Source organism: Leopardus geoffroyi, chromosome D1, assembly GCF_018350155.1.
Source record: "Leopardus geoffroyi isolate Oge1 chromosome D1, O.geoffroyi_Oge1_pat1.0, whole genome shotgun sequence".
Classification (NCBI taxonomy): Eukaryota; Metazoa; Chordata; class Mammalia; order Carnivora; family Felidae; genus Leopardus; species Leopardus geoffroyi.
Genome location: NC_059329.1, coordinates 64,781,344 through 64,806,792, shown reverse-complemented (window position 1 = coordinate 64,806,792; position 25,449 = coordinate 64,781,344). Strand labels below are relative to the sequence as shown.

Here is a 25,449-nt window from a genome sequence, read left to right as displayed (position 1 = left end):
TTGATAATATGCTTAGTCCACAGGAGCTCTGGACTATCATTAGACATAGTTTCTAGAAACCAATAGCTGCCAGTTTCCCACTGTCCAGGACAGTCTAACCAGCTCCATTATCCAGCAGAGGATCTTCTCCAAATGAAGGTTAAGAACCTTCTAGCGAAATGCCCCTGGATTTAACACAATAGATGGAATACCTTTGGGAGAAAACAGCAGAATCCTCCTTTCCCTCACCTTGAGTTGCCATCACGATCTCCTTCACCCTCCGATACTGGTTTAACAGCCCTGTGAGCTCCTCTATCCGACGGTCCTGTCACGGTGGGAGAGCAGACTATATGTAAACACCACCACTGGCCCCACGGAGGATTTCATTTGGGGGCCCAGACTACATTCTGGGCACACTGAGAAGAGATGCTATGTGGAAACTAAGGGACACTTCGACAGGAAGTTCAGTGTCCAGCCTCCTTCGCACAGAGCCTGGGTTCCCAGTGGTCTGCCCCCTAGGCAGCTGCAAACATTCTTGCCTCTACCCAAAGGCTAGGAGTCCAATCCCTAGCTGTAAAACAATCCCTTCCAGACACAGCCTTCGAGGGGGCTTGAACATTTCAGAGGCAGGAAACGTACTATCTCCCTACCCTCCTGAGGTAGCTTTTGGAATCTGTCTCCTGGATCGAATGCTGTCCTCTGGAGCTACATACAAAGAAAGATTAAAATAAAGCCGTCCTATTTATCCCCAATACCCTCAATCTGTTCCTTAGGAGCCTGAGATTCCTTGCACAACAGGTGAAATTACCAGAGGAGATCAGTTCTTTCAGCAAAGGCCTGGGGACTTGGGAGGCCACGCAGATTTGGGCATTAGACAGACCTGGGTGGGAACCCTGGCTCCACTACCTACTGTTAACGAACCTTGGACAAAACTACTCAAGCACTTTGAAGGTCAGTTTCTTTATCTGTAAAATGCAGGGTTGTGATCCTCAGAGGTGATGGCCATCCCAGGTAAGTGCTCTATAATTACAGAGGTGGCTACTCTAGGATTACGCAGGCAATCAGATGTGAAGAATGGAAGGCGGTGGGGTAAACACATCACGTGCTTCCTAGTGTCTCCATGACGGGTCTGTCACCAGATTGTGTGCATAGGAGATTGGTGGACTGCTCTCAAGTTTTGCCAAGAGTCTAAGCAGCAGTTATGGCATTTGGCAGTAACCACAGGGGTATTTTTTTTTCCCCCTGCACCAGCACGAACAGGCATGATTTTATTCTGCATTTGGGAGATTTCGCTTAGGCAAAGTCCCCAGGCATCAAAGCCAAAACAAACGGCTGAGGCTCAGTCTCCAAAAGGCAGAAGCCATTCTCCTGACACGTCCCTGGGTCACTGGCCTGACGGGCATGACCCTGCCCAGAATATCAGAGACCAGTAGGGACGAAACAGCCTGCTAGCAGAGGAAGAATAGGGCTGCCTTGATGGACCATCTTACCTTATCTTCATTGGCAACAAGCAAAGTTTCCATCCCCATTTTCAGACGCTGAATTTCTTGGTCTGAAAGAATTTAGGTGTAGGGAGAATTATTTACACACAGACAGCCATCCCCACGTGCTAAGCTGCTAAGACTTCCCTTGTGAATAAATTGCATGTGGGCTCCTTTACTTCTTTAAGAGCCCATGACGGTGTCTGGTGTAGTCATTCTCATTAAATATTTGTTGGATTACTAAATGAATGCGCAAACCTAATCTCTCATGTTCTCTTTGTAGAAATTAGTGGGGAAAATACAAATTCCATTTACTCGAAGTTGACACAAAAGAACCCAAAAACCTTTCAAAACCAACATCTCAGAAGAATACAGACATTATTACTTGAGTGGGCATGTACCTGGGATGCTAGCTAGTTTTAGAGAAAAATCATACAGTCCCATGGATTGTAGCAAAGGAGAATTTAAAATAAGAAAGAAAAAAAAAATGTCTACAGCTGAATGAAGAAAAGAATGATTATGTAAAAGAGCTGGGTACTTGGCTTAATTTAAAACGCTATAGTCAGAATTGACTAAAGATTATTTAGACACATCTATAAATGTATTAAAACAAATTCTACAGTTAAGGAAAACTATCTTATTTCAGAAACCCACAGAATATCTCTATGGGCCCAGGCACTTGTGTCAGTCTGTGGTGGGCAACCTGCTCTCACTCTGGACCTAATAGGGGCTCTTGATTTCTTCCCAAACTGGTCTGAAGGACGAGGTCAAAGGCCAATGCCTAAGGGAGCTGGAGGTCAGTCTGCTACATATTTAGGTCTAGGGAGTGGCACATAGTGGAATATTCAAAACAAGGACCTATCCCCATTCCTAAACTGATTATTACAAAAGGAAGAGGGGCTGTCTATATGAGAAAAGTCCAGGAGACAAGGGAACCAAAATATAGGCATCCCATTTGCAACAAGAATAGGAAGAGTAGACTTGTGTAAATAGTCATAGGGATTCATTTTCAGAGGACAATACAGAGTGCCCGTTCACTATCTTAGGCTCTTGGCAGCTGAAGAGCAACCCCACAGCCCCGTCTGTGGGACGAGGGTGGTAAGCTTCATATGAAGAGTGGCAAACCTCGGTGCTTTGGGCAGGACCCAACCTGAGCAGCAAATGACCAAAGGACCGGCTCCAAGAGTTACCAGATGATGGATCAGAAGGCCTGGACTCCAGAGAAGCATAGTGTGGAGGGGGAAGGCTACCTGGCCTAGGATCAAGGCACAGAAAGCACTCTGTCCAGATTAAGCATCACAGAGAGTCTGGGATATGTTAGGGGGCCCCAGCATCCACCTTGAGCCATGGCAGGTAGGTGACACACTCAAAGGCTTAAGAAGACACTGAGAAAGGCTAAGGGAGGCATGAACATATTGGTCACTAATTTTCTTCTCCAGCTTAAGCCACCGTTTCATGCCGCATAGCTTCCCACCCCAGCCAGGGACCCAAGCTAAGCAGTGCTGAGGCTGAGAGGGGACCCGGTAGTAAGGCCGATCCATAGGGCTACAGGACCTCCTCCAGCATCATTCTGCAGCCTCATGGGAAGAGGAAGGTATGTGATCATTTTGAATACAAGGTGGATAGCCTTAAATATTAAATATGTGTTAATAAGAGTATTTGAGGATTCGCCATCTTTTGAATCAGCAGACTTGGAACTGATGAGGGACCATTCACCATCCTTTCACTTACCCGATATTTCTTAGGAGCCTACCATGGCTGAATGCTGTGTTAAGTTCTGTGGATATGGTCTCAAGTAGGACAGACACAGTTCTTGCCCCACAGCGAGGACAACAATCTACCCAGAGACCTCCCCAAATGCAACCCTGATGAGTTTTAAGTGCTATGAGGGAAACAAAAAGAATGCTGAGCTACAGAAAAAAATAGGACTGGGGGCATCTGGTTGAGGTAGGATAACCAGAAAAGGCCTTTCTGAGAGGTAACATTTAAGTTGAGATCTAAAGATGAGAACTAGCGGATTTGTTTCTGTATCCTCGGGACCTTGTATGAGTATCAAGCAGGTATCCATTCAAGGAGTGAATGGATTGCTAAATAAAGCCTCCCCTGTGGGAATGACACAAAGACAAGTCCTTCCAGTCAAGTGCAAAGAAAAGCTCCAGAGCTTAATGATCAGACTACATGTGAGAGAAGCCTTCAGGGTGGAGTCTTCTGGACAGGGGAGGGGCTCATGGCAATGGTTCCACAGTAGAACTGTGCTTTCTAGGCCCTTTCACGCACACTCATGCATGCATCTGTTCACTTGGACGTGTTTGCACACACAGGACATATGTGCACATCAGTAAGCCTACTCACACAGGCACACACATAATCATCCATAGACACACATGCCCAGAAGGCCCAGGGGCAACTCTCTCCCAGTCAAGCCAGTTACCTTTTTCTGTGTGGTCGCTGTGCAGGGCTGCAGTCCGGGAGAGCTGGCTGTGCAGGCGCTCAATTTCTGCATCCTTCAGGGCCACCTGCTCTTGCAGCTGGGCTACCTCAGCCTGAAAGAGCAACAGAGGATCCCCACCAGCTCAGAGGGACTACCAGACTGTGATGAAGTACCTCAAGTCACTCATAGCCCGGGACGAGTGGGTCCCAGAACATGCTGGGAAGTCAGGAGCAGAGGCGCCAGAGGTGAGCAGTTAGAGGTGCTTACCGCTGCCCCCACCACGTGGGGCTCTGCAGACTGAACTCATTCTCCCTAGCCAATCCGGCCCTGCCCTCAGCTCCCGCTGGTCACCTGCATTCTTCTACCTGACAGGCTCTTACCTCCCCTGCCCTCTGAGGCCCAGTCACCCCTGAGGCCCAAGGCGCTGGGGCTGTGTGCAATGGGAGAGCTGCTGATGCACATTCTCTTTCCGGATGTGGTCTTCCTTCTCTCAGGGGATTCATGCAATGGCACAGATGTACATCATTGCAACGAGTGCATGCATCTTTCATTTATCCACACCCATACAGGAAACATAGTGGAAATCAAATCACTACTGGTAGGTAGACAAAGAGTGAGCCAAGAGTACCTCCCTCATGTACTCTCTTCATGCACAGCCACGGCCTCTGCCCAGCCTCCAGGCACCTATGCACGCTCACCCATATGTACCTCTATACAAGCGTTCAGATGTGCTGAGCACATACACTTTTGCAAATAAAGTATGTAAGTACAGCCACAGATGTGATACATACATTCATACGTAGACATGCACGGGCAGTTGTGCTGGGTGCTTCACACACCTCTACTAAGCACCGCAGGTTAAATCTCACATGTAACAGTAGGTGTGACCGTCAGCGCCTTCCCACGCTCGTGAGAAGATCAGAACCGTGCAGGTCCCATCCCAGGGGCCACACTGGCTTTGGAGCCAAACAAACTTGGATCCCCTCATTTCCTAGTTGGAGGACCTTAGGCAAGTTAACCTTTCTGAGTTAACTTCTGAGTCTTGCTTCATCTCTAAAATGGGGAAAACAGCATTGACCTCAAAGGGCTGTGGGGAGGATTAAATAAGATAACGGTCACGGACAACTTAGCCTAATGCTTGTTACACAGTAAGGGCTCAATAAATGCTGCTACTCTCGCTTCTCTCGTCTTATTCCTTTCCTAAGGGTAACCAGGTAGTTCTCTGAGCATCAAACCAGACAAAGAAAGGGGGTGAGGACCAACTCAGGAGCCAGCCAACATACAGCAAAGGCCCGTACTCTGGCCATCCCTCCCCATGTGGTAGCCCAATCACATCCCCCCTTCTTTCCTCAAGGTCATAGAATGGGACGCCAGAGCTAACCTTTGAATAGTTTCAAGTAACCGAAAACGAGCACTGAGACTCTTGGCGGCTCTTCTGCCAACAGGCCTTGCGTTCAGTTTCAGGAACACTTACTGGGCGTCCACTCTGCCTCTGACCCAGTGCTCACTGATTTCTTACGTCCAACCTCACTCAATCCTCACAGGAGCCCATGGGAGGAAGCAACATCACTGTGTGTCGCTACCGGGGAGACACCAGGAAGAGTGCAGGATGCGATGCCCAAGTCACAGGGCCACTTAGTGACCAGGACGCAAACCCCACCTGCTCGGGAGCCAGCTTCTGAATCAACAGCACAGATGAAGGCTACTATTATGGGCCGAGAGCTCCCTGAGCCCACCTTAGGGGTTCTGAAAGAACCTTCCCTAACATCCCTCAAATGGGAAAAGAGAGGGCCATGTAAAGAAAAAAAGAGGCAGCAAGGGGTAAGCTCTCCTTCTTCTGAAGTGCCCTATGGAGCCCTGCCCCTCTGCTCTGTGGCATCTACCCAGAGAGGCCAGAGAGCAAGCCCAGCGGTGGCAAGCTGCTAGCTGAGACCTACAGCCACGCAGCACTGTCCCTTAGCTCACTCAGGGCCTCGGTGCCTGCGGGCCTACAACTAACAGCCTCGGTGGCTTCTGAATACCTTAGCCTTGAGCCTTTCGGTCCAAATGCTTATTTCTACAAGGACCGTACTATTCTTAGAAGATCTTCTCCTAACCTTTCTTGGACCTTCCACGACCATTTTTCCCTTTCTTTGCAGACCAAGTGAGAGCTGGTCCCTGTTAGGAATCTGCATGCCTGATGCTGGTCTCCGGGACCCACAGTGGATCTCAGTGATATGGCTGAGGCAGAGCCCAGCACAATGAGGTCCCTTGTCTCTGAAGCCTGCCTCTGGGTGAGATCATCTATTTAAAACCCTGTAGACTAGGGGCGCCTGGGTGGCTCAGTCTGTTGAGCGCCAACTTCGGCTCAGGTCATAATCTCACGGGTTCGTGAGTTTGAGCCCCGTGTGGAGCTCTGTGCTGACAGCTCAGAGTCTGGAGCCTGCTTCGGATTCTGTGTCTCCCTCTCTCTCTACCTGTCCCCTGATCATGTACTGTCTCTTTCTCTCTCTCAAAAAATAAAACATAAAAATAATTTTAAAAAATTAAAAAAAAAAAATAAACTAAGTGGCTGAGTCCCAGCTGCCAGGTGTCAATTTCCAGAGAATAGGCCAGAAATGACAGGTGCTCTGCTGTGCTTAGCACAGTACCTGTGCCCATAGCTGGGAAGTCTACAACAGGCTACAAGCCCTCTACCTGACCACGAGGGCAAAGGATGCCACTGCCATGGCCACAGAGGCTGGAGCTGTGTGGCCAGAGGTCTGAGGCAAAGGTGTGCGGGCTGGTGCCAGGCAGAGGGGTGCTCCAGCTCCCTGTAAGTACTCAGCTTCGTTAAATCCAGGGATCACCCCTGATTGCTGCCCTGGAAGATGAGTTGCCTTCAGGAGCTGACAAGCTTTATGCAGAAGACTAAAGAACTTTCAAGAATAGTACAGGCTTTTACTTGCAGGGAATCAGGATTTTATAAGAAAGAGAGCGTGGATTTTGGAATGACACAGATCCAGGTCTGGACCTCACCTTGGCCACCTTGGGCTTTGGTTTTCTAGCCACTGAAATGGGGATAATAAATCAACAGACCTCACTAGGTTATTTTTACGGATCAAATGAGAAAATGTGGGCAAAGAGCTTGATGCATTCTGGCACATAGGAGGTGCCCCTTACCCAATAGTTACTGAGTAACCTGTAGTATCTCAAAGGTCTCTATGCCAAGGCAAAGAGCTCAGGTGACCTAAAAAGAGTTGTTTGGTTTTATAATACATGGTTGTACAACTTCAAAGGCTTCCCCAAGACAGGACTCGCCTGAGTGGAATTCTGTGACAGAAGGCTCTGAGCTATTTGAGAAAATCACTGCTGCTGAACAGGTACAGCACAGAACACACAAGGGTGCACTTAGATAAAAACAGGGCTGGAGACAAATGTGCTGGGATTGCTTAGGTTGGTGCTGACTTGGTAAGATCTCGGGAAAGTTACTGAACTGCTCTGTGCCTCGGCTTCCTCGTTGGTAAAGCGGTTAAGAAAATCATTTTATACAAGCAATTATACAGATATCAATATCATGTTCGGAGTTTTAAGAGCATGACATAAATTGCATATAAATTATCAACACTAGAAATTGGAGAAAGAGCGAGCGAGATTCCCCCAAAAGAGAAATTCCTAGAAGGAAATATTAATAGTGGTAGCTCCTAGGTGGTATAAGGGTGACTTTTATCCATTTTTTTATGGTTTAAAGATTCTCTGTGATGCGTATGGTTTTCATAATCATTAAAAGTTAACTTACAGAAAAAAATAAAAGTATAACCAGAAATTAGGAAAACTCTTAAGTACTTTTTAAAACCCTAGTAAGAAATAAAAATGAAAATCTAGTTAACACCTCTGGGTGGCGCTACAGAGGCCTTAGTGAAATAGCAGGTGTGCTTTCAGGGGGCTGCCTGGACCAGGCTCCCGCAGGCAAGAATGCTCCTCCAGGGCTATTCCTTCCCCAGCCCAGGCTGCTGAGCTCCCCAGTTCAACAGAAACATGGTTTAGTTAAAACAACAAAGTAGTGGAGTGCATTCAATGCTAAAATACAGCATGCCTATTTAAACCAACTAGTTATTAAAAGGGACCGCTAAATTTAAAGTGATGCAGCCGAGGTAACATCGATGTTCATCTGCCTTAAGACTTCTCACTTGCTCACAGCCCCTTACTGGTCCCATGTCAGCCTAGGGGTGCCACAGGACACAGCATGACGAAGGAGTTCAGCTATTCCAGCAGCGCATGATCTCAGGGGGCTTTCCCTAGAAGAAGAGCCTTCCCAGATCAAAGCTATCTACTTGCACAATCTGTGCACTATTGCGTGTGCACACAGTAGGGTCAATCTGCACTTCTCCAGCTCAGATCTCGAACTTGAACACAGACCCTCCCCACCGGGCCTCAGCACCTCTCCGTAAATATAAGAACTGCCTTTTACCTTAGTGGCCTTCAGCTTCCACTCATACTGATTCCGTTCATTCTCCAACTCTTCTACCTTGATTTTGAGGTGCCTGAGCTCTTGCAGTAACTCCTAGAAGGATAAGGGACAAAAACAAAGTTCTGATGGTTACAGAGCATGATGTTCCCTGGATAACCCTGGTTAGGCTCATGCAGGGGATGCCATGGGCAAGAGATCCCGTGTCATGTTCAACACTGCAGCTCACATCCTTAAACATGGTCCTGTTTCAGGAAAAGCTGTGGGCCATTCGAAAACAGAAGCCAGGGGTTCCAGGCATACGAAGAGAAAACTTTGTTTTTTTTTTTCTTTAGAACTACTTCTGCCTGCCCCTTTCTGACATCCATGTCCTCTGTGGGGTGTGCCCGAATCATGCACAAATGTGGAGGTGCAGGACAAATAGGACTTGGGAGCCAGAGGAACAGAGATACAAAAATGAAGCAGCTTCTTACAGACAAAGTAGCAGGAAGCAGGCTAGGTGGGAGCACCTCTTTGTGCTGGGGCGTGGGGCAAGGAACCCCAAGAGGGGTGTGTGATCCTGGAAGGCTCCAGAGAGGAAGGGGCAGCCAGCAGGACAGAAAACACTAAGATAACAGATGCCAAATGCAGAGTGCTCTGGGCCAGGGGCGGGGGTCGGCTTGAAGAAAGGAGGGAAGGAGAAGGCAGATGGGCAGAGGGTGGGTGCAGGAGGCACAAAGGGAGACAGTCTGTTGGGCTAGGGCAGAGGACAGGTGGCATGAGTGGGAGGTGAGGCCAGAAAGTAAGGTGCAGCCCTACCAGAAAGGCTTTGGATGAAAATACAAAGAGCTCTGAGGCCATTCTTTGGCAGTAGGGAGCCACTGAAAGTTGCTGAGTGAGGAAGGGATGGTTGACCAACTTGCCCGGGGTGAGTTGGAAGTCAGGTTTATTTCTTCCAACTACAGGGACCTTGCTCCCTAAACTACTCTTTCAACAAAGACGACACCACTGAGCACCCTTGTCCCAAACCAAGTTTCCTTTGATGGATAATTGGTCCTGCCAACTGGCTCATATCAGAAAAATTAATGTGTATGTGATCACTTCCAGACTTCTGAACTCCAGATCCCCACAGACTCCCGACCTAACACCTCTAGGCAGGCATCTCATGACTGTCATGGCCCAAGTGGAACACTTAATTCCCCCTTTTAGACATTCCAGCCTCACTAAATGGCAGCTCCATCCACCTACCTCCCTGTGCCAGAAACCTGGGGTCCATCCTTGGCATCTCTCTCTCCCTGACAGATGCAATCTATCCCCAAGCCTTGTCAGGTCTATCTCCAAGGAAATGGATCTCTCCTTTCTCTCCAACTCAACCACCACTACTCTGATCTAGCAGTTCATGTCAACAGGCCGGGCAGTCTCTCCAGGGGATGCTCGTCTGTCGTCTTGCCCTTCTTAAAGCCACTGTCCCCCACAGCATCCAGGGGAACAACACAATTAAAGGACAAATCTGATCCTGGCGCTCCTCTGCTCCTCAAAACTCATATGCTCTCACCAGCACTGCCTGGCCTGACCCGGTGCCCTGCCTGCCTCTTGGATTACTCTCTCCCCCCAGTGATGCACCAACCAAACTGGATACTGTTTAGTTCCTCGTCTACTTGGGCCTTTACACACACTGCTCCCTCTTGTCTGGAGCAGTCTGCCAGGTGAATTCCCACCGATCCTTCCTCAGGCCTCCTCAGCAAAGCTATCCCAACCTCTACACCATATTTGGGTGTGGCAGAGTACATCCTTTCTGATGTGGCACCCTGTATCTCTCCTATGTCATTTGCAATTAGATACTTACTGGTCTGATCGCTAATGGCTGGTTCTCCTCCTGTGTGAACTCCAGGAGGGGTTTGGTTAACTCCGAGCGTGCTTTGCTCACCACTGGCACATGGTAGGTATGTATTATTTCCCAATGAACGAACACGTCAAATTCAGTTCGTCGTTTAACTGACCTGGAGCTCTTTGTGTTCTGAGATAGTCTGCCAGAAAGTTCCACTGCTTACACTTGAACTTTGTAGGGTAATCCACTAAGATTTTCTTACAGCCAAGGTAAACATTTATTGATGCCTCTTTTTTAAAATGTCTTCGAAGCTAAGGTCATCGCACCCATGATCTGCAGCATTAGATTTTAAGGCCTGGTGGGACTTCCAGCCGACCCAGGATGGTTTTCTGAGAATGTTTCCGGCCCTGCCTGAGAGGCTGCCACCATGGAGACACAGAGCACGATGACGGCCAGGCTCTGATGACCTTTGGCACATCCTCCTCTTTCAAGGTTGTCTGTGGTGCCCATCATCGGCTATAAACACTGGTACAAACGTTAGCCTCTTTTAGACGTCTTTCTGGGTTGACCCACTCAACATGGGGCACTCCCAGGACTTCCCTATTCCAATCCACATTTACCTCTGGGCTCTCATTTCTCCCCCTTGTCATTTAACGTAGGAGGAAATCTCCCCACCTCAACCCCCACCTGCCCCCAAGCTCCCCCTCTACTGTCTGATTCTGGGTAGAGTTTCAGCATGTTCCACGGTTGAGTATGGGTTGTGATAATTTCCCACAGAGCTGAGGCGGACCCTCTGTAATGCTCACAGCTACTATGACCTTGACCTTCCTTCAGCCTTCCAAGTCCTCTTCGACAGTAGGTCTCAGAGGCACAGACTCCTCTCTGTGCAACTGCCATCACCAGGTCCAGTCAGGTCACACAGGCCCCAGTCCCACCAGGATGAGGGGACAAGTCCAGAACACCGGTCAGGTATACCCCATAGGGTCCAGAGGTCATGAAATCCCTCTAATGCGATTAGGTGGGGAATTTTTCCTAGAAATTCAGATGATGACCTAACTGTCATAGCAAAAGGAAACTGGTGTTCTATTTTCTCACTAGGGATTAACTTCCTTAAAAATAAACTTGAAAGGATTCTCTCATGATGCTATTTTTTCTTTAAAAAAGAAAATAAAAATCACATGAGATAAAACTTCATTTAATCTCCCAGCCCAGGAGGAGAATCAACGCCTGAGTCACACCTGGGAAGGGGAATCCTGAGGCTTCCTTTTGCATGAATGCCCGTCCCTCAGGGCACCTGACACACCTCATTCCCAGCCCTGAGGAAGGCCAGTGCCACCACCTGGCCAAGGGTTGGCCTCACCCGCTCAGACCCTGCTCTCTGAGGGTCGCAGAGCTCAGCTCAGACCCTGAGGGGAGTGCACCAGTCCCAAGCTCTGCCCGGAAGTAACAATAGAGCCGTGTTAAGCCACTGCACTCGCTTGTGGTTAGAAGAAAGCCCAGCCCCTCCACCAGTGAAATGCCCCCACACGCATGCTCTGATATACTTAAGTGTGGTTCCTACAGGTGACCCCTCCCAACAGGCACAGTCCTGGCCGCAGGGCGAGGGCTCGGCTGCGCTGTCACCAGCCGCCACCTCCTCAGGGCGGCCCCTACTGAGTAAGAGGCGCTCTTGAATCTGCCTGTGGATGTCCAGCTGCAGCCTACACATTTGCTCCTGCAGCTCACTGATCACATTCAGAACCGACTGCAGGAAGGAAGAGAGAGGAGAAAAGAGCACTCAGGGTCAGTCAGCTCTCAGACACAAAGCTCCCCAGGAGAGCGGCCCAGAGAGAAGGAAGCATGCAGGGGGCGAGCTGCAGGGGGCGACCCAGAGGTGACCGCCCACTTTCTTCACGGGAACCAAAAGACCTGGTATTTTTCCTGAACCCGCCCCCTCTACGGGGTGGTCCTGCAGTCTGAGCAACACCCCCCCCCTGCCCCCGGCAGCTCCTCTGTGCCACGCAGTGGGGGTGCGGTGGGGGGCATCCTTGCACACCAACGAGTCACCCGGCCCGGCGGCAGCAGCAGAGACAGGTGCACAGACACGACCCCTCTTACACACGCCCGGGTATAGCTGCCCCTCTCCTGCCCCCCAAACACACCGACACCCACGCGGTGACGTGTGGCATATACCACGCTCGCACACGCTGGTACGTCCCCAAGTCTAAACTCTCCCTCACGCCCATACCAGACCTTACTCCTTCACTTCCCATTCCAAACCAGACTTCCTCTGCAGCCTAGAGAACATCTTGGCCCTTATATGGCCACTTTGAAAAGCTGCAGCCCCTGGAATTCATGCCTACTCAGTTCTGAACCCATCGCCCACAGGTCTGCTGGGATCTCCCTTTTCTACTCCCTAGACATTTAGTCACCGTGTAGAGGCACACACGTAACCATGACAGTCTGTGAGTGCCACCATCCTGAAAACCATGGGGCTTCCAGGGAGTAGTGAGTGGCTAGTTCTGTGTGGGTCAAGAGGAAGGGGCGGCACGAGTCTAGGTGATGTCAAGCAGGCACCTCCGGACCCCTTGCCTGAAGGTGGGAATGGAGAAGAGAGCACCACATGCCTGGGTAACGCAGCTCACGACAGTGCCGCTTGTGGCAGCCAGAAACCCGAAAGGCTGAGGGAAACTATGAGCAGCCCATGGGGCAGGGATGCGGACTTAAGGAAATATCACAACAGAGTGGAACAGAGACCTGGGTGGACAGGGTGGCAGCCAATGAACCTGTCAGGCCTCCCTGCCCACCTTTACTGATATTCTAAACACCGGCATCTGGTACTGGGGTCAGCCACCGGCACTGTGGGGACTGCCCAGGCACGCTGGGAAGAAACTGCCCATCCCCAGTAGTGACAGCGGGGTCTAAGAAGAAAAACTCCCATCTCATATCTTGTTTTGTACATCCCCTTCTCCGGTGTAGAAGGGAAACGGGGTCTGAGCGGCAGCTCGGGGCTGAAAGGATGCTGGGCGAAGGTGCCCGCCCTCCTGTCTGGTGATGCCATTTGGACTCAGAGCGGCAGGGCAGTCCTCGCCATCGTCAGCAGGCCTGGGGCCTCCCGGCCACTCACCCTTTGAGCTAGCTCACCTGAATTGGCCCAGACAGCCCAGGCTGTCTTCCTCCAGGGTCATCTGTCTTATGGCATTTTCCTACCAAGATGAGAGGATTGGGCTGCCTTTCTGGGCCTAAGTGCCCTGGACCTCAGATCTCTACCCAGCTTCATTGTTACTGGTCCCTGCACCCTGATGGGCCACTTACCAATGGGCTGGGGCCATACCTGCCGTCTGTGTTCTCAACTGCAGTCCTAGTGGAGACACTGGGCTCTGACGTGGCCTTTGTTCTGTGTGCCACTGGGTTCCAAACCCCCTGCTGGCTTAGCACACGTGCCTGACAAGGATAGAGGACTCACGCCTGACTGGCCTGAGCTACTAGGCATCACAGGCCAGCTCTATCTCCTGTTGTGGATTTGCCACCGTTGGAAGGTGCTAAACAAAGACGGTCCACATTCAGTTTGTTCGTGCTTTTTCATCTGAGAAGTCTCAGAGTCTTTTGGTACTTTAACTACTTAGCATACCTGCTGGGTGGCAAGAATTAAGAGGGAGGAAAAGAGCTGGAATTGGAGGCCCCAGCAGGGGATGGGGGCTGGGGATAGGGTTAGCTAAGCACAAAGCACATATGGGGGGTTCAGGTAGACCCTAGATGAGCAACAACAAGTTAACAGAGATCTTTCCAATGGTCTTGATCTTTGTAAAGTAGGTAAGGTTGCCCTCTCAAAAGACATAGCAGTGAAACAAAAGGGGGCACAGATTTAGAATGTGTAGGCATGAGAGGAGGAAAGGTAGGTATGGATAAAAGCAATACTAAGGAAAGGGGAAGATTTAGCTGGGAATTCATTAGCATGGGGGCAATTAACAGAAAAATTATCTAATCCTCTGACCAAGAGCCCCGGGCTGAAGGAAGGATGGCCAGTTAATCAAGGATAGAGCTAAAAGCAATCCCCCAAGGTAAAAGATCGGCATTTCCGTCACCAGAGAGGGAGGTCAGCCTGTTATGGGTGGCTAAGCCACGACCGGCATAGGCATGATGCCGTCAAAGCGTGCAGGCAGCTACAGACTGCCTTTCACTTTTGTAGAATGAGGGTCTATCTCATCAGGTTACCTCGAGGGGTTAACCAGGTGAGCCTTAGGTGAAGCACCTGGCACGGGGCCTGGCACACGGGAGGCATCCGACAAATGTGAGTTCACTTCCCCCACTGCTGCTTTTTTTTTTTTTTTTAATTTTTTTTTAATGTTTATTTATTTTTGAGACAGAGAGAGACAGAGCATGAACGGGGGAGGGTCAGAGAGAGGGAGACACAGAATCTGAAACAGGCTCCAGGCTCTGAGCTGTCAGCACAGAGCCCGACGCGGGGCTTGAACTCACGGACCGCGAGATCATGACCTGAGCCGAAGTCGGCCGTTCAACCGACTGAGCCACCCAGGCGCCCCCCCCCACTGCTGCTCCTTTACCAGGTGTTTGATCCGTAAGAAATGAACCAAACTGGGAGAACAGAAAACACCCAATGGTGACCTAGTTAAGGCCCACGTGACATTGATGGCTAACAACAAAAGCCCAGCGGCTCCGCACTCTTCTGGCATGCTCACCTTATTGGCCACTCTTTCCCAGAACCTTTAGTCCCTAAGTCCACTGGCCTTGCTGGTTTTCAGACCTGCTTGTCTCTCTTATAGAAGCTTCCCTCAATTGTTAAACCTCTCAAATGAGGAGTCTAAACTTGCTGCCTGATTTCATCATCGCATTCATTCCCTCCCCTCCCTCTGCACAAGTGGCCTCCAGGCAGACCAGCTTTGTCCCCAAGACTGATGAGGGACAGGGCTCTTCCTCACGGCCCCAGGGCCCTCTTCTGCTTAAATCACAGGCATGCTCCTGTCCTCAAACTGCTTGCCTCCCTCTTGAAGTGTTTCCTTCCCTACCTTTAGCGATTTTCCACCACTCAGGTTCTTACCTCTTTTACCCCTTTTCTGACAACCTAGCTATTGCTCAAGTCTGTGTAGGTTTATAGATCCCAATGCTGGCTGGTCGAGTTGATTTTTCTTTGGCTTCATGTCATCACTGCTTTATGATTTTCTAGATCAGCATCCACATTACACATTAAAAATGCTCAATTAGGAGCGCCTAGGTGGCTCAGTCAGTTTAGGGTCCGACTTCGGCTCAGGTCATAATCTCACAGTTCGTGGGTTCCAGCCCCGTGTCAGGCTCTGTGCTGACAGCTCAGAGCCTGGAGCCTGCTTCGGATTCTGTCTCCGTCTCTCACTAACCGTTCCCTACTCACACTCTGTCTCTGTCTCAAAAATAAACATTTAAAAAAAATAAATAAAATGCTCAATTGGTAGGAGGAGTAAAGGCAGAGGACTCTCACCGTCTACAATAAACCTTCCTAGACATGGTCTATAGATGCTATTATCATGGGGGTACCAATATGCCTATCTTAGCATCCATCCTATACTCCTCCAGCTCATCCACAAGACTCCCCAAGCAGGGTTTGTGCAATGCCTCACAGAAGTGTACATTTACCAGGTCTATTCCACCGACGCATTCCCAGCCAGACACAGGAGGTCAAGCTGATGTAACTCACTATATTTTTTTTGTTTTTAATTTTTGAGAGAGTGAGAGCCTGCAAGCAAGAGAGGGGCAGAGGGAGAGGGAAACAAAGGTCCAAAGCAGACTCTGCACTGAGAGAGCACAGAACCCGATGTGGGGCTTGAACTCAGAAACCATGGGCCAAAATCAAGAGTTGGACGCTAAACTAAGCCACCCAGGCACCGCAATGTAACTCACTCTTAACACAATCCCTACTTGATCTTCTGGCCTCCCACAAACCATCATAGGGTTGGCCCCAGCCTCAACAGACTAAATTTTATGGAACCCATCTAACTTTCTTTGCCATCTGGGGGAAAAAAAAAAACGGTTCACTTCTAGTTTGCTAGCAACTCACCTGATTTCCCTGATACCTTAAAATTCACTTATAGCAAGCAGTTTGGGGACGACTGTCCTAAGTTCTTTGTGCCTGAGGCATCAGAACAGAACCCATTCTTTCTTTGATCTTCTTATGGAGAACATAACTTTAACAAAAAGTCTCTCTCCTGTCCTCAGCATTGTCCTTTTGTTTGGGGTTTGCCCCTGCTGGTGTTGCTTGTGCAGGTGCACTTTGTTCAGTCCTCTCTTATATTTTTTATTATTTTTTAATGTTTATTTATTTTTGAGAGAGAGAGAGAGATCAAGAGCTGGCAAGGGGTAGAGAGAGAAGGAGACACAGAATCCAAAGCAGGCTCCAGGCTCGGAGCGGTCAGCATAGAGCTCAACGCAGGGCTCGAACTCACGAACCACGAGATCATGACCTGAGCTAAAGTTGGACGCTTAACCGACTGAGCCACCCAGGCGCCCCTCTCTTTTCTATCTTTTATACGAGCCCCTTTGAAAACAAGTTTCTCTCAGGGTACTTCCAAGTTTCTCCTTTTTATCAGTAGTATTTGTGAGATTGCACAGAGTTACATTATTTTTTAGTTCAATATTCTTGAGTCACCTTCTTTGTTATTTCTGAACTTTCCAAGGTATGATTTATGAAAGTCTTGGCCATGCCTGGCTTTCCCTCCCTCCCTGTCATGGACTCACAGAACGGCCGCTCTCTCTCAAGGTACCTGTCACTTTTCCCTCCTAAACTAGTCTCAACATTACAGCCAGAGCGGCAGTTTCCCAGTTTCTTTCTCTGTCCTCTGAGTAGAAACAAATAGGGGGGTGGGGCACCAAGGGCCAACCTCTCAAATACTTAGGTGTTAAGCTGGAGGAGATTTTTAGGAACCATCCAAACTGCTGCGCCCTTCCATTTAAGTCCCTTGTCTGCTTCCAGCTTTCTGGGGATCTGAACAGGAGTGCATCCATTTTCTTCCTCTGCTTGGGGTGACTATGTGGTGCATCCCAATGTTTCAGGGACATTCCCCTCTTATTCTCCCAACCCACGTGTTATTTTCCAGTATGTCCATCCTCAGGCTCGGCATTTCAACTTTCTTTTATACTTCGTTCTCTCCAGGGCTGGCCCACCTCCCCTCTTAACAGATCTGTTTCTCCCCCATAGGGCAGATCCTTTTGTAGCTGTGTCTCATTCTTGGGTCCCCTATCACGAAGTCCAGGTGACATTTATGAGGCTCTAAATGCCACTCTGTGTTGAAATCTCAGCTGGCTTTATGGCTCCTGATTCACTAACCATCAAAGTTCTTCTTTACGGTTCTTTTCTATGTGAACCACGGGGCACCTCCCATAACCATGTCTTTCCCACTCCCTCCTACCTGTTAAACTTGTTCATGATATTACTTAGTTCTTTCTCTCCCTCCTTCATGCTCTGCTTAATACTGGCCCGGCACTCTTACACATCACTGATGGGAACATAACCTCTACGTTCCACGAGACAAAGTGGAAATACCGGTCAGAATTTCAACTGCATGTACCATTTGGCCCATTGATCCCACTTCAGTATCCCCACGTGTGCAAGATCATTCACAGCAGCATTATTGGAAGTAGCAAACACTTGGAAACCACTTACATGTCCATCAAAAGAGGACAGGCTAAATTAAGGTACGGTCAGATAATGAAATAATAGGTATTTCTATCATATAAGCCTTTTTAATGCACTTGGTGTGAATAAACTCCCAGCATGCTACATTAGAAGGTCTAGAATAGAGTGCATTTGCACAAAAATGAGGGAAGGAATGTGTGTGCATATATGCATATATCATCTGTCCACATAAGTTTGCTTGTCCAGGGATAACTCTGGGAGGACACAAACTGGTCAGGGTGGTTCCTGACTGTGGGCCTGAGGGGCAAGCATGGAAGGAGACTTTTTGCTGCATATACTTTTATGAACTCTTAATTTTTGAACTGCCGGAGATTTCCTAGGCTAATAAAAATCAGTAAGTAAAACAAAATCAACGAAACAGTAAGAATCTCCCGGTCGACTTCTCTGAACAAACACAATCTTCCCAGTCTCCGCTCCGTGCTCCACATCCATCATTCTGGTTACCCCAGTTCAGAAATCAGAATCCTTCCCTTCCAAGGTGCTATAACCACAGGAAGGAAGAAGGAAGTCAGCACCACCCGTGCTGTAAGACACTCCGTTTTCTGCCAGAAATCCTGAAGACTCTTTCTGGTTCTCTTCTTCGTATCTGCGTATAACCCTCATCAACTGCACGGACGCCACTTTCCAGGACATGCTGGATCCCTGCTCCCTTCTTTACAGGATGCTCTGGTTATTACATGCAGAGCTCTTTAATCCCATAAAGAGATCCAGCTGTGGGGCCCCCTCCATCCCCAGGGCTCTGGGAAACCAGACTCCTCTCCATGGAAGACGCCTCTGAGGGACGTGCCTGTGATATAGTATGCCACCCAGACATTTTCCTCTGCCTCTGGATCTTTTACATTCCATCCTCCTCATTCTCGTATTTACTTTCCGCGCCAGCCACTCCTCTGCAGTCCTGCTTCTCAGGAGTAAACCTAACTGATTAAGCTTGGGTCTCCTGGAATGACCCGGAGCCACTGCGAGAGGCTCAGGAGGAAAGGTAAACAGGAAACCCGGTATTCACCCACATCTCACTGACAGACTCCTGAGTGAGGCTGGCTGTCAGGATGGTGTCCATTTGACAAGAAACCTGCATCTTGACGTCCTTAGGTTTATAGACAACCATGTATAATCACGTCCATAACTTTCTACAGGCAGCAGGATACAGGCTTCAGGGGGATCAGAGTCCTACAGAAAGAACAGCCTGCAATGCCCTTGTTCACAGTATCCTTTTTCTTTCTTTTTTTTTTAAATTTTCACTGAAACATAAAATGGAATTTGAGGATAAAGCCTGAGCTACATAGAGGAAATTTCAGATCCAGCTACCCCAGAAAACAAACAAAACAGAGAAAGATCCTGCCTTTCCAAACCACAAGCAATAGGCCTTGGGCTAAGTATATTCACTGGAAAAAACCCAGCAGCAATGCAGGCTGGGAAGCAGCATTCCCCTTGTTCACGGAAGTACAACCCCTGGTGACCTTAGCTCAGTGCTGCACTCACACACGTCCACGCACATGACAATGGAGTCCCCACAGCAGTACTCGCCATGGTTTCAAGCCCCTGGTGCTGCACATATTTGTAAATGGTGGCAGAGGCTCTAAGCATACCAGTGAAGGTTATGTTTAATTACAAGAAGGAGAAATGCACTTCAGGTCATGTGGCTGTGCATGGAGTGTCACAGGTTTGAACAGCCTTAAAAAAACTTAATGTTTGTACTAGCAACTGGGAAGGGCCATTATCTGGTAGGAATGAAGCCAGCGGCTCAGGGTCTATGTTGCCTCATGCATGAACAGCCTGATGGAAAACAAAAACAAAAAATTCAGATTGAAACATAATCCCTCAGAAAAGGAAAAATAAAGCAAACAGCAAAATGACTGCTTTCGGTATACTTGGCCCAGAATTGGGAGCTCTCCTTTCCATCCTGTCTTCCCTGGAAAGGAACGGAGCTGGCTCAGGTTGGTACTAACTCCGCGTTCTTTCCCAGACAGACTCACGCACACATACCTATGTGCTCCCTAGTGGCTGGCTGGTTCAGAACCAGGCATGTGACCCAAACTGGCCCAGGGAGATGCAAGCCCGAGGCTTTTGCTGGAAACTTTGAGAAAAAGGTGCTCTCTCTGCCAGGTCTCCAGGCCGATAGGATGTAGTGCAGAGACCCTTCTTGACAATAAGGCTAAGTCAGAGCCAAGACGTACGCTAAGGCTGATTTTTAATGACATTGGGAGGTCACGTGGACCTAGTGATATTGAACTTTAAACTCTGGACTCTTCAAGCTGTGTGACCTAATACTCTCCCACCTATACTTCTTTTGTTTTTGTTTTTGTTTTTGTTTTTGTTTTTAATTTAAGTGGTTTTGACTTGTTTCTATCACTTCAAGGCGTCTCCGAGTTTACTGAATTCTGCCCCCAGAGCCCTAACCTATGTTCCCATGTCATCACACACCTCGAGATATTGGTAAAAATACAACTCCAAACCTGGAGAAAAGTCAGTTGCTTCTTTCAGAACATTTAAAAAGCAAAGTGTATTTGAGGAGCCTGGGTGGCTCAGTAGGCTAAGCATCCGATTTTGGCTCAGGTTATGGTCCTGTGGTTTGTGAGTTTGAGCCCCGCATCGGGCTCTGTGCTGACAGCTCGGAGCCTGGAGCCTGCTTCGGATTCCGTGTCTCCCTCTCTCTCTGTCCCTCCCCTGCTCATGCTATCTCTCAAAAATAAACACTAAAAAAGTTTTGTTTTTTTTTTTTTTTTTAAAGCACTCTATTTAACTAACTCCTCACGAAGATAAGCTTTCATTCTGTGGGACCTTTGCAGTTTATATATGTATCTTAACCTACATGTCCATTTGCAAGATGCTTTGTGACACAATCAGTAAGTAATCGATAAAAGGTAGTGGTTACTATGGGTCCAGCACTATGCTAAGGACTATACATGAATTATCTCATTCCCTCCTCCAAACCACTCAGGAAATAGGAAGTGTTACTATCTCCACTTTACAGAGGGAGAAACAGGTTGTGTTATGCCTACAATGACAAAGCTAATGAGCAGCTCAGCTTGCATTACAGCTGGAAGACCTGATTCAAGGCCCCGCCCTCTTAATCACTACAAGACAGGGTCTTCAGGTTAATGGAGAGATCTTTTGGCAACTCTACTTACAATGAGCAGCTTCTCAAAAGCAATGCACAGAATTGCCCACCCGTTTTAAGTGTCTCAATCACCAGCATTTACCACTGTATAAACACAGCAATAGGGCAGGTTTCAGTGCACAATAATGGGGGTGCTTAATCGAAAGGAATGGTATCCACTTTTAGATTTTGGAGAGAGCTAAATGTTGCAAGGGAGTATATATGAACCAAGTACCTACAGGATGCCAGGTACTATGATAGGGACTTCTGTGATTTTTATTTGGACTTCACACAGTTACCTATTTTACAGATAAATAAAGTCTCGAGAAATTAAGCAGCTAACTTGTTGAATGAAATTCAAAGACCTATTAAGCAGTTAGGTTAGTGATTGAACCAATGTGCTTCTAAACCTAAAGCCTATCTTCCTTCTACATCTTACATGCCAGGTGCAAATATGGGCACTTGTAGGTAGAGACATATGGAAGGTGGTTATCTAAGGTTAAAACAGGATGTTCTTTCTCAACAAAAGCAACTCTGAGCCTAAAATTTACACAAAACATTTATCCTAAAAAGGAGTCTGGCATGTTCTGGCCAATGGCATTATAGAGTGTAAAACAAAAACAGCAACAATGCAGGAAAACATTAACAGAAGGCCTGTACATGGGCTTCTCCTATGACCTATCAGGAGAAAAGAACATAATCTAAGGGTTCCATCTAGGTCAGTGAAAAGCACATCAAAGAATGTCTCCAGACTCCTTGGATATAGTGATGGTGGCCTATTGGGCAGCTGACTTCATCCCAGATATATCCTCATTACCTTGGCTCTCACAGAGGACATCTTGGGTCCCTTCACATCTTGCCTGATCCTTCCCCCTCTAATGCTTCCCTTTCTATCCTTGTCAGCAGCTTGAGGGAGGATAAAGCCTTAGAGCCAAAACTGGGTGGTTTGGGCATTGCTGAAATCTGCAGCCACAGCAAAACCTGATAACTTGGTATTAACAGATCATTGTGTCTCTAGTGCATAGATGCTTCTGGCGCCCAGTGGCTGCCAGGCTTGGGGTTGACCAGATGGCCTGAATCCACATTAGGATAGTTCCCTCTGCTCTGAGTTTAGAACTGTATGGATCCCCCAGAATTTGGTCTATCACACTCACCTCTGCTTTTCTCTGCTTCTCCTCCTGCTCTCTCTGCTCCTTCTCCATGCCAACCAGCTTGAGTTTCAGCTCAGAAACTTCAGTCATCAGATCAAGCTTCTGGGTCTCAAGAGATGTGCGACTTAGCAGCTCCTGCAAGCAAAACCAGATGTCAAAATCAGAGCCTCCATGGCAACAAGGACAGCTGTAGCTCCATCCAGAGCATACAAGGCAAACTCTGTTGGACAACAGAGCTGAGACTGCTGCATATGAGCTACAGGGCTGTTAGGGACAGGTCTCAGCTGATACTGGGTCACTCAGGGAGAGCACAGCCCCTGGCACCACCCACTGTGCTCTGAGAAACAATGTGAACTATAGCTCTCAAAAAACAAGTTTGCCATTAGAAGCCATTATTTCCAAGTACAAAAAAAGGGACAGTTTTGCTCAAAGAACGAAACTTCTCCACCTCTATTTCCAATGCAAAGCAGCGGGTCCTTTCAACCAAAACAGACAAAAAAACACAAACAAACCCAAGCTTACATTAACAATATCTTTTTTAAAACCAAGGATTCCAAATCACCTCCTATGCTCAATGTTCAGCCCACATTTTCAACAAATTTCATTTTAAGGTCTCACTGCAAGGAGCCTAGGAGGGAGCTAGAGCATAAAGCAGACATTCAATGAGTATTTATTAAATGACAGAATCCTGTTTATGTGATACAGACTTATCCTAGCCTATGTGATAATGGATCTTTTCTAGCCACTACGGTGTGTAGGTAAGAAAATTGTTCTTCCCTTATTGTAAGACCAGACTCAGGAAGGTTATCAGTCCTGCCCTGCCATAATAAGAACAGTAGTAGATGGCAACCTGCCATTAATACATATAATTAAAAAGCATAAATAAGACAAAAAACAAAGGTGATTGACAAAATACCTGCTGGGAACCACTAGGGATTATGAAGGACCTCAAAAACCAGGAACATTTCTGGTCCAGGGGCAACACTTCTCCATTGGCCAAAGGCCATGGTCCATGAGCTCCAGAGTCTTGGCACACGGGAGACACGGTTTCCAGCAATGAGACTACAGTATGGCCATCAGGAGAGTGACCAGACAAATCAGCAGACAGAAAAGATACACTATTCCATCTCGGTATGAACTTTCTATATTAAGTTGGGCAACCTAACCCTCATACAAGAATGGTGATCAACATTCTGACCAATAGCTATGATTTCACATATTCTGAACCGTCCTCAGACTACAAACCAAACCACGCAGGACACAGATCTTAACTAGGAAAACATGATTCCCTAGGCCAAGCCCCTCAATGTGTCAGAAAGCCAGGCTACAAACTCTTCATCTGCTAATCTGAAGGGACGGGTACCTAGAAGTTCAGCAAAATGAACTCACTGAGCGCTGGGCAAAGGAGGCCAGCTCTTCCTGTTTCAGCTAGACTTGAACTAGCTTAGAGCACAGAGGCAGCGACCCTGCCATGTGAGAACCGCAGCGTACTTGGTCATGAGTAGTTAGCCAGATCAATGTGTATAATGGTGGAGGTGGGGAAGGAGAGAAGACACACAGATTCAATGGGTGCCTCCTCTGTGCCAGACCCCACAGGGTACTTTACATACATGCTTTCAATAAACCCTCCTGGTGATTTGACAGCAAATACTATCCTGACCTGAGTAATAGACAGTAAATACTAACCTGGCCCAGAGACTGGCCTTGTCTTGACCAAAGACACATGCCAGTCAACAACAGCAGAGTGTTAGTTTGCAAACCAAAGTCTGTTTGATTCCAAAACTCATTTCTGTCTAATGTATCACATGGTTTCCCAAACAGAGGAAGAAGTCCAAGAATTTTAAGGAAAATAAAAGAAAAAAAATACCTGCTGAAAAAAAAGCTAATCAACAAATATTCATGGAGTCACGGAGTGAGGAAATAGCCACTCAAACTGTTAAGATTTTGTTGAGCACACACTCTCTATCAGGGCCTGGCGCGAAGGCTCTCTGAAGATCTAATCCTCTCTGATACCACCTACTCACTCCCACCTCCTCTCTCTTCCTTCCTCACCTTCCCCTCTGTTCCACCACCTCATTCTACGTTTCTCTCTCCATCCTTTCATCTACCTGTTTTGTTCCACAAATGACTTGAGGCGGTTTGAATAATGGACAATTTAAGTTAAAATGTAAAATCATAAAAGTTAAAGCAGGCAGGAAAAGAAGTTGAGGCCAGAGCCACCGCTGGTATAAAACTCCTACCCTAAAGTTCTGTGGGTTGCTAGAGGTGGACTATACCGTGTACGTGAGCTCTCCAAGCCACCATTGCAAAGGGGTAGAGAAGTAATTCTATAAATCAGATAGCAACAATTGCTTTAGAGTACGGACAATTGAGAAAATGTTCCATTCCATTCCAGACTTCAATCATTTACTCAACATGTTTTTAAGTATCTACCAGAAGTCAAGGCCTAGGGATATGATTATTAAAAACACAGCCCACTAAGTGCTTGAATATCTTATATGCAGTTTGCCCGCTAAGCAACATTCACGATACTGCTGCCTTGGTGGGATCAAAAAAAGCCTCAGAATTATCTCTCCTGAACAGTAGGAATCTATTCCACTTCTGTTAATGCCAAAATCCCTCTAGCTATTTTAGGTTGCCAGGTTGTAATTGGTCACACCAATGTTCCCACTGACAAGGATAATATTCTAATTGGTTGTACTAAAGTTCCAATAGCCGTTCCAGTTGGTCACGGCAGGGTTCCAACTGGTTACACTAACATCCCAAGTGGGAGTTCCAGTTATTAGTGATTATATTCCAGCTATTATATCTATTAGCATATGCCTCTTTCATTGTCCTTACCCTTCATCCTTGTCATTGGTAAGTACTGTCCTACTCCCTGAATTCAAAATCAGCCTTCAACAAGCTCATCCAGTCCAGCTCCACTTTCCATCTCCAGATACACATGGTCCCCAGCCACTATTACGTGTTATATTCTCTATCATATGTGTCTAAAGAAGGTCTACCCTACATTTTCAACTGTTCCTTCTCCTTCCAGCATAAACTGAATCCTGACTTTTGCAGCCTATCACATACCCTTCCCAGTCATCTCAAGTGGAGTCCATCCTGTTTCGACAATCCAACTTTACTGGACATGCTTCCAGACCACTACTGTCCTTATTGATCATCTACATCTGCCCTCCTCTTCTAAAGTGGTGCCATTCAGTTACAGCACATTCCAGAACCCAAGACAACTTATCCAGAACCCAAGACAGTCTCTCATTTTCCTCAGGGCTTTTTTCTTTTGATCGATGGTTTCTCTACCTAGTTTGGGCACATTCCTTCTCCTCAGTAACTTCAACATCCTTGTTCCCTCCTTGTTAGTCTTCCAATATCCACTCTGGTTTCACCTTTCTTGAGCACAACACCAACAGG

General features: G+C 47.7%; 1 protein-coding gene across 15 annotated transcripts in view; it reads right to left on the bottom strand.

Annotated features, from left to right (window-relative positions):
* PPFIBP2 (PPFIA binding protein 2) overlaps positions 1-25,449 on the bottom strand; it is a 144,418-nt gene that overhangs the window by 27,108 nt on the left and 91,861 nt on the right. For all 15 annotated transcript variants that reach the window (XM_045484361.1, XM_045484365.1, XM_045484364.1 and 12 more), the window contains 5 exons: positions 22,039-22,170; positions 8,321-8,413; positions 3,892-4,003; positions 1,470-1,531; positions 229-304 (listed from right to left, as the gene is read on the bottom strand). In XM_045484361.1, the coding sequence (XP_045340317.1) occupies positions 229-304; positions 1,470-1,531; positions 3,892-4,003; positions 8,321-8,413; positions 22,039-22,170 (475 nt within the window). The remainder of the gene's footprint in view (positions 1-228; positions 305-1,469; positions 1,532-3,891; positions 4,004-8,320; positions 8,414-22,038; positions 22,171-25,449) is intronic.